Below are 15,787 nucleotides of genomic sequence, written 5' to 3'. Positions count from 1 at the left end.
GTCTGTACAGGTGCATCAAAGCGGGGACCGAGAGACTGAAAAACAGCTTCTATCTCAAGGCAATCGGACGGTTAAACAGCCACCACAAACATTGAGTGGCTGCTGCCAACATACTGACTCATCTCCAGCCACTTTAATAATGGAAAAATTGATGCAATCAACTTATCACTAGCCACTTTATATAATGTTTACATACCCTACATTACTCATCTCATACTGTACTCTATACCATCTACTGCATCTTGCCATCTTGATGTAATTAAATGTATCACTAGCCACTTTAAACAATGCCACTTTATATAATGTTCTCATACCCTACATTACTCATCTCATATGTATATACTGTACACTATACCATCTACTGCATCTTGCCATCTTGATGTAATGTATCACTAGCCACTTTAAACAATGCTGCTTTATATGTTTTCATACCCTACATTACTCATCTCATATGTATATACTGTACTCTATACCATCTACTGCATCTTGCCTATGCCGTTCGGCCATCACTTATTATATATTTTTATGTACATATTCGTATTAATTCCTTTACATTTGTGTGTATAAGGTAGTTGTTGTGGAATTGTTAGGTTATATTACTTGTTAGAAATTATTGCACGGTCGGAATTAACATCTGCTAACCAGGTGTATGTGACCAATAAAATTTGAGTTGATTTGACACCTACGGGCTTTTGACGTTGTGTTTTTCACTTGGTATACGTGTTGAACTAAAGTAGGTCTCGCTGTTCAGCAAACTTCCTCAATTTTCACACTGTAATGAAACCCTAACTGTTGAGGATATGGGCCATTCGCGGGCGTGTGACAGCGTTACTGAAACCGGTCAGGTGAGAATTTTGAATGCACTGCGGACGATCCCATACAACCTTGTATTTCTGCTCCCAACCACTAGGAGGACCACTGGGATAGGCACCGTGGCGTGGTGGTACGAGGAAGCGAACTCCAGCAGGACAACAACCGTATCGAAGTGCAGGAGTGTGTGAGAGAGAGAGAATAGTTCGAAGACTACACTAAATGGGGACGCGAAATGGCATCTTCAACCAACGAGAGGAGGGCATTTGCTCACAAAATTAATCGGTGAGACTCATAATTTGTATGTACTCAGTAGGACAGCTAGTTCGCGTGACATAACGGACAGACCGGGTAGTGCAGGATTTGAGGGCATCGCTGATCGTGAACCGCGCAGACTGAATAGGAACTGAGACAGACGAAGTCTATTGTTCAGCATATGGGCTTCGAATGAAATGTGCATTTATCATTCACCCTGCCATTGTTTAGAAAACGATTTTCATACCTTGCGATTGTTACTTTGTTGCACACACACAGAACCAGATCACAGCTATCCTTTTGCTAGTAGGCTGACTGACACTCGAGCCATCGAGTAGCCATCAAACATGTTGGCTACTAGTTACCTAAATTACTTTATTTTACATTATCTTGAGGAGACCCAAGTAAAACGGATATAAAACTATAATTAGTAGTTATCTAGTCATACCAGCCGTTGAATTCGCTTTCCCGTCGACCTGTGGGATAACAAGGCGTGGGTTGGGTTACACTAATATTGGTGCGCTGCAAATGAACTCAGCTTGATCCTCTGTGCTGTCACTCCTAGTTCAAGTCATACTGTGTAGAACCCTTCCTGGGGGTAGATCTGTAGATGGAACTGAAACGTCTAGTTCTTATGGAGTTCTGCTACACAATGAAAACAGAAGAAGGAAAGATGGAGTTCCCCTTTCCTATGGGGAAGGAAAGTAGCCGAGGACAGTATCTTTATTATTATCCACAGAGTTAGATCAGACCTACAGCTGTAACATCACCTTGTGTGACGTGATGCGTTTCCCAGTTCCACCATTGCTGGAGTTAAGTTCATACTTGTGTTCATCGAAGCCTTCATAGAATCATCTGAGAACCCCCTTCATGTTAAGGGTGAGTGGCCCTTGGAGGCTCCTGAGAGCAGACTGGATATTTGATAAGAGATGTCTATCAGCATCACAACATGCAGGTGAACATGTCACATCAAAACCAACAGGGAAATCTCAATGACATCTTGGAATGTCAGCAGTCCAGTGCGAAACAGTCAACAACACCACAACAGGCCCATACCTTGTATCTCCTATTAGGACTTTCCAACTGGCCCAACCAGACTTATTATACTCACCATGGTATGTACGCATATTTCTCACTCTCACATGATTATCATATTGAGTTAGCCTAGCTAACGGTGAATGGTGCTGTTCCTTCTGAATGTTGACTGGCAGCCTACTAGTTCAAATTGTAGCAGCTAACCTACTACTAGGCTATAGCCTAACTTAGTAGTTACCGAGCAGAGTGCTGAATTCAACAACTTAGACCTAATCATTGCTACAGTTTCTCCTCTCTCCCCAACTCTGTTATCGTCCAGTCCTTTCTCTCTCTCCCCAGTGGGAGCCAGTCCATTGTATCGGTTCAGGATGCAGGAAAGGGTGTGACGGTGTTCCGTCTATTACCCTTGGAGGCGATAGCTTTTCCTTTATCCTGTTTAAAGTGGGGTATGGAGAAGGTAGTACATTTTAACGGCAGAACAACACTATCACAAACATATTGTTGAGACTGACGCCTCTGTCAAAAGATTGTTGTCGAGTTCCAGCTTGAAAGGGTTGTGTGATTTGGGGTATCAGAGTTATTTCTGAGAGATGGGGGGGGGGGGGTGTAGTATGTCATGGGGATAAATTACATTTGAGGGTCTCCTTTTGAAGCAGAGAGCAGTAGCATTTAATGTGTGGAATGAAGACGTAGTTTGACCGCAGCGACCGTGACCAGGGAATTCCGGGAAGCGTTATGTGTGTATCTGTGCATGTCTGTGTGAGATATATAGTCTGAGAGTATGAGATGGCCAGTCCGTTATAAGTTTGTGGAAGAGCAGCTGCATGCTGTGTCTCTGAGAGGATTGGGAGCCTAGTTTGACTGTGTCCCCCCTCTCTAAGCCTCCCATTTGCTATTGGTCCATAAAGGCCCAGGCCAGGGGCAGTGAGAGCGTTATGGCTCTCTGCCTGGTTTCTGTGCTAGGCCCCACCGCTCCTCTCTTCTCCCACAGATCCGGCTTGACTCCCATTCACAACAGCTGCTGCCATTCAGCACTGCTACTAGTACCAGCTGCTGGGGACTGGGTCGTGGGGAGAGAATGGATAGCATACATGGCTGCTCACATCTGATAAGAAGTCAAAACTGGAAAGCTATTATGACATCTAAGGCAGGCACATAATTATGTATAAAACACTTCTAGCATTACGTCTGGGAGTAGCCTACATATTCATAATGGTTTCAAGCAGCAATAAGCAAAATGTAATAGGTTTAACTCTGGGTTATCTGCAGCAAGGGTTTTGTTTAGCCTATGTTAATTGGCTTATTTGCATGTGCATGATAATGGTGAGGCAATTAGATTTTTGGCACCTCGCTGGAGAGATTTTAGCTGAGTATCTAGATTATGGAGCATATTTGCATACGAATCTGAGGCTAGCGCTTGCAAGTTTGGGCATCAAATCAGTTCTCAAGTTAACCGTCTTTATCCACTGACAGAATGATTGCTATTCTGGTATTTATTATGTCTAGACTTGTTTCTGTTTGGCTTCCTGAAGATACAGCTGTGAATGGAAAAACTGTTTTCTTCCCCTGTTTGAGCGTAACTGAACTCTACCGTTTCCTGTCCGTCTCTGTCAGGACGGTGGCTGCAGAGGTCAGGAAGCAGGTATCCAGAGAGTACGGCTCCCCTCAGCTGTCCAAGAAACGAGGAGCACACCAACCTGTAAGTAGCTGTGTGTGTGTGTTTAGGTATATCACCTTGTTTTTGGTCAGCGCCGCAGTGCTCTTACTGAAGTGGAGCCAGTGTCTATGTCTATGTATACGAGCGTGTCAGAACTAGGCGACGTAGGCTTAATCACTCATATTATCCACCTCTCTTCTTTGCTCGCCATCTCGGTGTGGCCTGTAGCTTGTGGTCCTGGTGGAAGGTTCAGGTGTATGAATATAATGCTTCTCCGGGGCTGCGTTCAGGACATAACTGTTACATTGAACAGAAACGGTGCTCTACTGAACGACCAGTTGAGGTTCAAAATGCACCGCTGCCCTTTTTAAATATGTCACTCACCCACCGAACGGAGCAAACCTATCTCAGTCTGTTCAAGAAAACGTGTCGTTCAGGGCATACTGTTCCGCAAACGTTCAAGCGTACTGAACGCACCTCGGGTATTGATTGTTGTGTGTTATTGATTGATTGGTTGGCAGGTGCCACTGACAGAGGTGGTGGAGCCTGTGGACTATGAGGAGTATGTGAGTAGCCACGCCCCTGGGGCGGAGCCTTGCCCCCTCAGACAGCTGATGGAGTTCCCCCCAGACGACCTGGAGCTCCTCCTGCAGGACAGAGAGTGTACTACACTGGAGCCCCCTCTGCCCGAGGAGGAGTGAGTCACACACACTAACACGCATATTATGTACAGTACACACAGCAGTGTTTCCCCTAGCATTATGTCCCCTTGCTTAGCTCTGTTTCCACCTGCCTAAAAGAGTTTGGCTTCAAAGGGTTTCAAATGGCAATTTTGAAGACAGGGGCCTGGCTGTTGCGTTGAAATCCTTTGTGCCCCGCCTAGAAAATAATCTAGAGGGTAAGACTGACACACACGCTCACTCACAGAACTAGGACTTCTTGACACAGCATTATCATGCTACTGGACAGGCAGAACACCATGTACCTTTCCTATGCCATTGTAATATTTATGTCCTACTATATAATTCATGTGTGTTTTCCACAGCACATTTGACCCAAGAGTGAGAGATGCCTTGGCTGTCTACACAGATGACTGGTTGATCATTCAGAGGAAGTGAGTGTCCCTCTATCATGTGTCCCATATGCCACCCTCTTTTCCATTCATTTCTCCACATTGATTTGGTTGCAATGGTGCCCATGATGTACATTATCTCTGTGATATAAAGATGAGGAAAATGTATTTTGCCATGTCTAGGTATCAGCGTTACAGTACAACCCACACCCCCCACAACTCTGAGCGCCAGAGGGAGAGGCAGCGAGGGCTGGTTAAGCAGACCTTTGAACTGGACGAGGCTGCGGCCACTGACCGTCAGGATGACCAGGATGATGCTAAGCGGCGGTCAGTCTCTCTCGATGACACACCCCGGGGTAGCTGGGCCTCCAGTATTTTTGACCTGAAGAACTCGTCGCCGGACGCCCTGCTTCCCTCGGTGCTAGAGCGCACAGCTGCAGAGGACATGGACCGGCGCAACGCTGAGGCCCGCCTGCAGGGGCGCCACTCTGACCTGCTGGGGCTCTTCCCTCCTCCCGACGAGGTCAGTCCCAAATAATAATATTATCATCCATACACTATTCACTTCTGTTCGGCTCAGTTGTCTGTCAGCATGTGTTGCTAAAGGGCTAGCCGACTTTGTATAGAATGATATAGCTATAACATAGAAAGTTACGGAAAATATATCAAAACTTAATTATATATTTCAACAAAAAAAAAATCTAAGTTAATTACATATAGATTATTTTTCTAAAAATCAGGCAGTTCCACCATAGACATTGAAGCACATCAATGAAATAGCCTTCTCAGCCACGTGACCATCTGTTTGCGTATCTTGCCTCTAGGGCTGGGCGATATGGCCAAAATATAATATTAAGGTATTTGAAAAATGTATATTTTTAGGTTATTTGATGTTTTTGAGTAATAAAAGTTATACATTTGCTTTGAGTAGTGCGTGACCCTAGGGTGGCAACACATACAGTTCATTCGGAAAGTATTCAGACCCCTTCACTTTTTACACATTTTGTTACGTTACAACCTTATTCTAAAATTGATAAAATATATATATATGTTCCTCATCAATTTACACACAATAACCCATAATGACAAAGTGTATTAAAAATAAAAAAACAGAAATACCTTATTTACATAAGTATTAAGACCCTTTGCTACAAGACTTGAAATTGAGCTCCGGTGCATCCTGTTTCCATTGCTCCTTGAGATGTTCCTACAACTTGATTGGAGTCCCCATATGGTAAATTCAATTGATTGGACATGATTTGGAAAGGCACACATCTGTCTATAAGGTCCCACAGTTGGCAGTGCCAAGCCATGAGGTCGAAAGAATTGTCCTTAGAGCTTCAAGACAGGATTGTCGAGGTGCGGATCTGGGGAAGGGTACCAAACAATTTCTGCAGCATTTTAGGTCCCCAAGAACACAGTGGCCTTCGTCATTCTTAAATGGAAGAAGTTTGGAACCACCAAGACTTTTCCTAGAGCTGACCGCCCGGCCAAACTGAGCAATTGGGGGAGAAGGGCCTTGGTCACGGAGGTGACCAAGAACCTGATGGTCCTTCTGACAGAGCTCCAGAGTTCCGCTGTGGAGATCGCAGAATATTCCAGAAGGACAACCATCTCTGCAGCACTTCACCAATCAGGCCTTTGTGGTAGGGTAGCCAGACGGAAGCCACTCCTCAGTAAAAGGCACATGACAGCCCGCTTGGAGTTTGACAAAAGGCACCTACAAGATTCTCAGACCATGATAAACAATATTTTCTGGTCTGATGAAACCAAGATTGAACTCTTTGGCCTGAATGCCAAGCGTCACATCTGGAGGAAACCTGGCACCATCCCTACAGTGAAGCATGGTGGTGGCAGCGTCATGATGTGGGGATGTTTTTCAGCGGTAGGGACTGGGAGACTAGTCAGGAACGAGGGAAAGATGAATGGAGCGAAGTACAGAAGGATCCTTGATGAAAACCTGTTCAGGACCTCAGACTGGGGCAAAGGTTCACCTTCCAACAGGACAACGACCCTAAGCACACAGCCAAGACAATGCAGGAGTGGCTTCGGGACAAGTCTTTGAATGTCCTTGAGTGGCCTACCCAGAGCCCGTACTTGAACCCGAGCTAAGATCTCTGGAGAGCCCTGAAAATAGCTGTGCAGCAACACTCCCTATCAACCCTGACAGAGCGGATCTGGAGAGAAGAATGGAGACCCTCCCCCAAAACAGGTATGCCAAGCTTGTAGTGTCATACCCAAGAAGACTCGGGCTGTAAAGTTGATTCAACATAGTACTGAGTAAAGGATCTGAATACCTACAGTTGAAGTCAGAGGTTTACATACACCTTAGCCAAATACATTTGAACAAAGTTTTTCAGATTTCTGACATTTAGTCCTAGGAACAATCCCCTGTTTTAGGTCAGTTAGGTTCATCACTTAATTTTAAGAATGTGAAGTGTCAGAATAATAGTAGAGAGAATGATTTATTTCAGCTTTTATTTTTCATCACATTCCCAGTGGGTCAGAAGTTTACATGCTACCAAATACTAATTGAGTGTATTGCCTTTAAAAATTGTTTAACTTGGGTCAAACGTTTCGGGTAGCCTTCCACAAGCGTCCCACAATAAGTTGGGTGAATTTTGGCCCATTCCTCCTGACAGAGCTGGTGTGACTGAGTCAGGTTTGTAGGCCTCCTTGCTCGTACATGCTTTTTAAGTTCTGCCCACAAATGTTCTATGGGATTGAGGTTAGGGCTCTGTGATGCCCACTCCAATACCTTGACTTTGTTGTCCTTAAGCCATTTTGCCACAACTATGGAAGTATGCTTGGGGTCATTGTCCATTTAGAAGACCCATTTGTGACCAAGCTTTAACTTCCTGACTGATGTCTTGTGATGTTGCTTCAATATATCCCTCTAATTTTCCTACCTCATGATGCCATCTATTTTGTGAAGTGCACCAGTCCCTCCTGCAGCAAAGCACCCCCACAACATGATGCTGCCACCCCCGTGCTTCGTGGTTGGAATGGTGTTCTTCGGCTTGCAAGCATCCCCCTTTTTCCTCCAAACATAAATGGTCATTATGGCCAAACAATTCTATTTTTGTTTCATCAGACCAGAGGACATTTCTCCAAAAAGTATGATCTTCGTCCCCATGTGCAGTTGCAAACTGTAGTCTGGCTTTATTTATGGCAATTTTGGAGCAGTGGCTTCTTCCTTGCTGAGGTAATGCTGAGGCTCAGGTAATGTCGATATAGGACTCGTTTTACTGTGGATATAGATACTCTTATACCTGTTTCCTCCAGCATCTTCACAAGGTCCTTTGCTGTTATTCTGGGATTGATTTGCACTTTTTGCACGAAAGTACGTTCATCTCTAAGAGACAGAACGCATCTCCTTCCTGAGCTGTATGACGGCTGCGTGGTCCCGTGGTGTTTATACTTGCATACTATTGTTTGTACAGATGAACATGGCACCTTCAGGCGTTTGGAAATTGCTCCCAAGGATGAACCAGACTTGTGGAAGTCTACAACAAAAAGTTTATGAGGTCTGATTGCTTTTGATTTTCCCATAAAGTCAAGCAAAGAGGCACTGAGTTTGAAGGTAGGCCTTGAAATACATCCACAGGTGCACCTCCAATTGACTCAAATGATGTCAATTAGCCTATCAGAAGCTTCTAAAGCCATGACATCATTTTCTGGAATTTTCCAAACTGTTTAAAGGAACAGTCAACTTAGTGTATGTAAACTTCTGACCCACTGGAATTGTGATACAGTAAATTATAAGTGAAATAATCTGTCTGTAAACTATTGTTGGAAAAATGACTTGTGTCATGCACAAAGTAGATGTCCTAACCGACTTGCCAAAACTATAGTTTGTTAACCAGAAATGTGTGGAGTGGTTGAAAAACGAGTTTTAATAACTTCAACCTAAGTATATGTAAACTTCTGACTTCAACCTTATGTAAGTATGATTTTTTTAAATTTAAATACATTTACAAAAAGTAAAAACATCTGATTTTGATTTGTCATTATGGGGTATTGTGTGTAGATTAATGAGGAATTTAATCCGTTTTAGAACAAGGCTGTAATGTAACAAAATGTGGAAAAGGTCAAGGGGTCTGGATACTTTCCAAATGCACTGTACATTCTAAGTGATTTCAATGGGTCTTTCTCCATTCTGATTGTTTTATACTGTTCTATTCAACTTCAACCAACATTTATTTCCATCCATTTCTGCGCTTATTTGAGATCATTTCCTCAATACCACGTAGGGCTGCATGATATGGGCAAACAATCTATGCCTTATTTTTCACAAAATGTTGCAATTGCACTTGTGTGAACTTAAAAAATAATAATAATAATGTTTCTATATATATATTTTTAGCTAGCCAAGCCAATTAAGAACATATTCTTATTTACAATGACGGCCTACCCCGGGCCGTGCCTTAGACCGCTGAGATGCAGTGCCTTAGACCGCTGTGCCACTCGGGAACTGTTGGAATCATGGAAATAGAATGATTATTCTAATTCTGTAGTTAGAATATGATAGTTGGCACTTTGAATACAGTGTTGTTTGAATGAAAATGCCAGGGAGGAGTTATTGTGAGAGCGTAGGAACCAAATTGTTGATAAGTGTTTCCTAGGGGACCCTATAATCTTTGGCTACGTTGAATGTTTTATTTTAGCTACTTCATTTAGTAAACATTCATGCTTCACTTATTCCTCTTTGATTTAGAAGATACTGTTGCACAAACAACGTGCTGATTTCGGTCTACACCATCACTGGTATTATCAGGCTGTATAACTAGTTATGTTTGTTCTGACTCACTACATTTTATTAGCCAGCTAACCAGTGATTAGCTTTAGCAACTAACACAATTTAGGCCCAACTTGCTTAGAAAAGACAAACGAGCTGTTTGCAGATGTAAGAAACACAAACTAACAGTGTAATTCTGGAACACTAGTTCATGTATATTAAGAAGCAAATAGAAAACCACATCGTTGTCATCAACATTGTCATTGTAAGCATTTCGCTACGCCTGCAATAAGTATGTGTATGTGATCAATAACATTTTCATTTTATTCCCCCAAATTTTTTTTGCATGTGCTGCGTTGACAATGTAGACCGAACACAAGTGTCTTGTGCTCGAAGAACAACAAATGCGCTCCATGGGTGACGGGGAGGGGCTAGGTCTGTGTGGAACGCGGCATATCAAATTTAACAAACAAAACATTCAAATACCGTTATAGAGGGTAAAGTAAACGCCCAAACCCGGTCCGTGCGTCAATACCGGTATACCGTTTACCGCCCAGCCCTACTTGTCTCTGTCTCCTTCTCATGCTCTCTCCCTCTTTCGTTATGTCTGTGTACACACTACTGTGGTGTCTGTGTCAACGTTGCCATGGCGTCTGGCTGTGTAAATGCCGCCGTCGTGTTGATGTTCTCACGGCTATGTGTGTTGTCTGACAGGATGAGGCTGTGGAGAGATGTTCTGTCCCAGAGGTCCCTAAAGAACACTGTGGTCAGAGGATCATGGTCAAGTGTCTGTCCCTCAAGTGAGTGTCTGTCCTTATCGTTCCTAAAATGATCCTTGTCGGTCACTCTTTCACTTATACCCTTTTCACACTAATGTAAAGTGCTGAGTCACAGTTCAGGTTAGCACAATAGTAAATACATTGGCATTTTATTAATTTATCAATCATATTTCCTTCTTATCCAAACACACAGTGTGCTTTTTGTACCCCCTACAGATTTGAAATAGAAATTGAGCCAATATTTGGGACTCTCGCTCTCTATGATGTCAAGGAAAAGAGAAAGGTACCCATGAGTTTTCTAGAAATGTTTAGACTGTGTACATATACAGCAGGTTTATTTTAGAATTATCATATTATGCTTATGTCATGCTGAGCTCATGCTTTGACTGATTACATTATTCTAGCTCTCAGTATGCCTCAAAGGTCTTGTGCTTTAAATCTGAGTCAAAACTGAATTAATATCCCTTGACATACATTTCCTCTTCTCCCTCCCTCCCTCTCCCAGATCTCAGAGGACTTCCACTTTGACCTGAACTCAGATCAGATGAAGGGTTTGTTGCGTCTCCACACACCCCACACAGCCATCTCCACCCTGGCTCGCTCAGCCATCTTCTCCATCACCTACCCCTCTGCAGACATCTTCCTGGTCATCAAGGTACTGGGCATAGGGCCACCAGGGGGGGCACATACAGAGAGTCCAAGGAGGCTCTACGTCACATGACAATCTACTGACTCTCTGTAGGACTGTGTCTTGGTCCGGTCACATGTTCAGGAGAAAACCCCTAGTCCATATGAACTTTTTTAATGATACAAAGTCTTTTATCGTCTATCCACCTTCCACAATTTTTTTTAGGTGTGAACTGTTTTACACAGCAAATTCTCCACTGTTAAATAAACACTGAGAGAGTTAAATTTATCTTCCAGTGTCAATATGGGTCCACACTTTTAAGTGTGAAATTAACACTTTGCTTAGTGTAAATCCTTATTTGCATATTTCACAGTGTGCCTTACCTTTCGTGTGAGTTGTAGAGTTACCACCCATGACTGTATTTGTTAGTGACAGAGACATGGCTGTTGCAGTCATTCATTTTCAGTCCTGTAGCCTTCACTAAGTGAGATCCCAAGTGAATATGTTATCATTAAAATTTATATTCTTTAAGACAAGACATATTTTATAAGCCTTATTTTAATGGCCTAGTTTTCCCCTAATACAGTGACCTGCGAGTCAAATATTTATTTTTGGTGCGATATATATATATATTTTTTTACTAAACATACACATACAAACGATAACGTACAGACGCGCACAAACATCAACACTATCTTTGGACGCGACCCAGTCGTTTGTTATAAATGTTCTATTGCCATACTGGCTGGCAACGTTCTTATCCCATGCTTGCTTTCTAGCTAGCCAACTACGGCTAACTTATAGTCATTTATTGTAGATACATCCATGACAATGTCCTAATGATGCTCAAATTTGCCTGGCATAGAAAACAGCTATAGTAACACTATCACTTCAAACTGAAGTTGGAAAGACTGCAAATTAGCGGTGTTTCGTTTGACCTTTTTTTCAATAGACCTTTTTTTTTGTAAATATCCATAAAAATGATGCCAGCTGATTCATGATTTCGACTCGCATAGAAACACTGCCTGTCTGTCTGGTCTGGTCTCGACTCATTCATTATTATGGGACAGCAGGAGATCTAATTTTAAATATTAAAACAATGTTGCAAATGTCGGAGAGACAGACAGCAAGGTTTATACAAATCTCCCCGTTGAAAACGAAACGTTAGTCTAAAAGAAATGTGAGATAATGTCTAGATGCTTTTTATAGTGGAGATGAAGTGTATAACTTTCCTGCCTGGGCTGATGAGACAGCACAGTCAGATGGAACAGAGTATAAAGATATTTCGACGCCACTGACTAAATCTATGACAACTTGTGGAATAGACACCGGCTTGAAATGCAGTTTTAACCAATCAGCATTCAGGATAAGACCCACCCCGTTGTATAATTAAGAAATGACTCTGCCGTTGTACTGTAGAATTAGTGAATTTTGTCTCTTGTATAGTAAATTCTATACATTAGTTTATACTGGATTAAACATTTTCATGAACTGTATTTAGTTATCTTCTAACATTACCTCCATCTTGTGCCAATATCAGTTATTTTTAGATAGGTAAGATATACAAAACCTTGCAGAGAGCCTATCATATTAATATCAGTTTCTGACTCAAATTGGATTCTCTAAAGATTGCTCTGATGTCCAAATGATTTCAAATCGAGACTTTGTGATAATAAACTTTTAAATTGCATGTATTCGAAAATATCTACACCTGGTCAGACCAAAATTGCTTTTTAATTCTGTAATGGAAATACATTTATTTCCTATTACCAAGTCATTTACGGTTTCTATGCCTTCAGTTTTCTATGTGGACCAATTTGTCAGTGAATTCTGAAAAGCTTTCCAAGTATTGTTCCATAGGATTGTGTTTTTAAAGAGTGATATTGGTTCTTGTAGAATAGATTTCATTTTCTTCTATATTGTTATAGTGTTTTTAACTATAAAGTTGTTTCCTGGTTGCAAAAATTCTAAAATTCACTTAATTTCAGTTTGTGGCAAAACAAACAAGTATAGTGTAGAGAATCATTGTACCATCTAAACCGGTGTGAAATATATTTTCTACAACCAAAAATATAGTATTTTCAGCTGTTTGAAGCTATTGTACAAAACCAAAAGTAAAAAGAGCAAAAACAAAACTTAACAGTCAGCATAGAAATAGTGCACATAGAACAGATCTACTGCTTCTTAGACTTGCTTTCAATGAGAATGACACATCTATGTGAATTAGGTCGGGTTGCCCAAAAATCTACGTATTGCTGCTTTAATGTTCTCTGCTTTATCCTTTTGAAAATTGACACATGAAAGATTCAGGGGATGAGCATGCGCATCTTCAATATGTACCCATTGTTCCTCTTTAGTGCATTTAACTCTGTCGCAAGTAGAAGACTTGTGTGGCGAGTTGATACAATTCCCAAGTCTGGAAGGTTAAAAACCCCCCTCAGACTTAGGAAGATGTAAAACGTTCCTTTTTATTCTTTTGAGTTTTATTTGCAAGTCAAATTATGCTGGCTTTCAAAGTGGTGTAATTTCCATTGGAATCCAGCTAGAGTGGAGATATCCAACATTTTGAAATGTTTTCACCCACAACCTGCATTCAGAATGAATGCCATGGTCAGGAGGACCAAGATGTGAGACGACGTAAACCATCTAAACTGGAACAATCATTTCAGTAACGGGTGCAATAAATCCAACTAACAGATTAGATTAGTGTAGCATAAGACTAATTAATCCATCAATTGAAACAAACAATTCCAAAAATCTACCAGCATTAGAACACTGGGTATTAACACCAACACTGGGGCTCTTATGTGACACAGAAAAATCAATACAAGGTAACACTGGCCAATTTGCTGTGTAAACTGTATTTGAGCAGACCATCCCAGACAAATCAGTGGAATATCCTTCAGCCACCAGAATGATTCATGCCAAGTGGCTTTGCAATACCTTATCATGGCTGCATTATATCACTTATTTACTTTAGATAAAGTTCTGTAAGCTTTGCCACACAGGTGACAGTGAAGTGCAACGACCTATTTGTCTTTACCTAGTGAATGTGACATGAGTTATTCTGAAGATGCATCCAATATTTGCAGTTCATATATTGCTTTAGAAATGTGTGTGCATGCACCATGTGTGCACCATTTGCAAATAATGGTCAGGTCAGCAATGTTCACCGTTACACACTGTGTGTGTGTGTGTGTGTGTGTGTGTGTGTGTGTGTGTTTCAGCTGGAGAAAGTCCTTCAGCAGGGAGACATAGGGGAATCCTGTGAACCCTACATGGTCATGAAAGAGTCGGACTCATCAAAGGTAACAGTAAGTTCATAGTATCTATCTTCTATTGGTCTTTTCTTTGCCTGTGTACATGCGTGCATGGGGTCATGCACATGGGACTCTGTCCAGCTGGGTAGCCATCAGCATTTCTCAATTCTGTCTAGTCAGACAACTGCAATATTTGCAATTCCCTATTCTGAAGCTCAATGTCCAACAAACGCTGAAACATTATATAAATATTACAGTATCACATAGCAAAGGCCTTTTCTCAAGGCCCTTGATAGAGCAAGCTCCCATCCAGTCTTACAGTCCCCACCAGTCAGTCAGTCTCTCTCTGTTTAGCACAAGGAGAAGCTGGAAAAGCTGCGACTGCAGGCGGCGACGTCGTGTAGCAGGCTGGGGAGGTACAGGATGCCCTTCGCCTGGACGGCCATCCACCTGGTCAACATCGTCAGCAGTGTGGGGGGGCTGGAGCGCTCTGACCCCGACTCTGACTCTGGTAGTTATGACCTCTGACCTCAACCAAACGCCCCCTGGTTTAATCGCAGTTAGGATGTCAAGCACATACACAGATCAGTCCCCCCAGGATTTTGCGACATTCTTTTGTGATTTCTGCGGGGGGGGGGGAATGCTTGATTTTGTGGCAGCTTTTCTGAAATTCTGCGATACGTTTTGAGGCGTTTTCTTTTCACGTTCATTTCATATAAAGCAATAAGTCATATGTGCTAAGTTTTAGGACTATTTTAAGTAGAATACATAAGACAAACAATTAAACATCTAAAGTGCTCAATTCTGTTGATTTTCCTGAACAAACAGCTCTGTCATAATCCACTCACACACACCTCTCCTCTCCATCGGGCTTGGGACTTGCTATCAATACGAGACGCACCTCCCATTCCTACTCATTCTCTCCCTCTCGCTTAAAAAAAAATGTAAAAAAAGATTCAAAGCTGATCGATCACTTTCAATTTGAGGATCGATATTTCTTGCTATTAAATTCTTGAGATTGTGATTTTTTTCTCCTAAATGGTCGTAAGGGAGATAAAGAACAGAACACGTAAAAATAAGAGTTGTGGTTGATTATTATTCCATTTTTTTTTCAATACAGAAAGATGGTGCTTTCGTAAATCCCTATTAAGTTTTGCAGAGAGTTTAAAACGGCAAAGCTGACAAATTGCACTCAGTGCTTTGAGCAGCGCTCTCTATAGACAGACTGGGGAGAGCAGAGTGCCGACCACCCTACTAAAGCCAAGGTTAGACTGGGGAGAGCAGAGTGCTGACCACCCTACTAAAGCCAAGGTTAGACTGGGGAGAGCAGAGTGCTGACCACCCTACTAAAGCCAAGGTTAGACTGGGGAGAGCAGAGTGCCGACCACCCTACTAAAACCAAGGTTAGCGGAGTAAAACGCCACTCACCTTGATTCTTTCAGCGCTTGCCACAATCTTCCCTGCTACCACTTCTGTCATGGTGGTCTGAGGCTACTGTGGGAACTGTTCTGACATTCTCATGTGCTTTGCTGATTCCAAGTGACTGTTGATTG

The 15,787-nt window shown here is 42.2% G+C and overlaps 1 protein-coding gene across 5 annotated transcripts in view; it reads left to right on the top strand.

Annotated features, from left to right (window-relative positions):
* The first annotated feature begins 923 nt into the window (after positions 1-923).
* Positions 924-15,787, top strand: part of LOC139364763 (dedicator of cytokinesis protein 7-like) — a 39,617-nt gene continuing 24,753 nt past the window's right edge. For 3 of the 5 annotated variants that reach the window (XM_071101802.1, XM_071101801.1, XM_071101799.1), the window contains exons 1-10: positions 924-1,095; positions 3,715-3,799; positions 4,279-4,454; positions 4,803-4,871; positions 5,013-5,352; positions 10,282-10,367; positions 10,563-10,629; positions 10,852-11,001; positions 14,202-14,288; positions 14,589-14,745. In XM_071101802.1, coding sequence (XP_070957903.1) covers positions 1,046-1,095; positions 3,715-3,799; positions 4,279-4,454; positions 4,803-4,871; positions 5,013-5,352; positions 10,282-10,367; positions 10,563-10,629; positions 10,852-11,001; positions 14,202-14,288; positions 14,589-14,745 — 1,267 coding nt within the window. In that variant the 5' untranslated portion in view covers positions 924-1,045. The remainder of the gene's footprint in view (positions 1,096-3,714; positions 3,800-4,278; positions 4,455-4,802; positions 4,872-5,012; positions 5,353-10,281; positions 10,368-10,562; positions 10,630-10,851; positions 11,002-14,201; positions 14,289-14,588; positions 14,746-15,787) is intronic. The other 2 variants (XM_071101803.1, XM_071101800.1) reach the window with 1 other exon arrangement.

This window comes from Oncorhynchus clarkii, chromosome 13, assembly GCF_045791955.1.
Source record: "Oncorhynchus clarkii lewisi isolate Uvic-CL-2024 chromosome 13, UVic_Ocla_1.0, whole genome shotgun sequence".
NCBI classification, from domain to species: domain Eukaryota; kingdom Metazoa; phylum Chordata; class Actinopteri; order Salmoniformes; family Salmonidae; genus Oncorhynchus; species Oncorhynchus clarkii.
The sequence above is the reverse complement of the archived record's forward strand: the minus strand, read 5'-3'. Positions and strand labels throughout refer to the sequence as shown.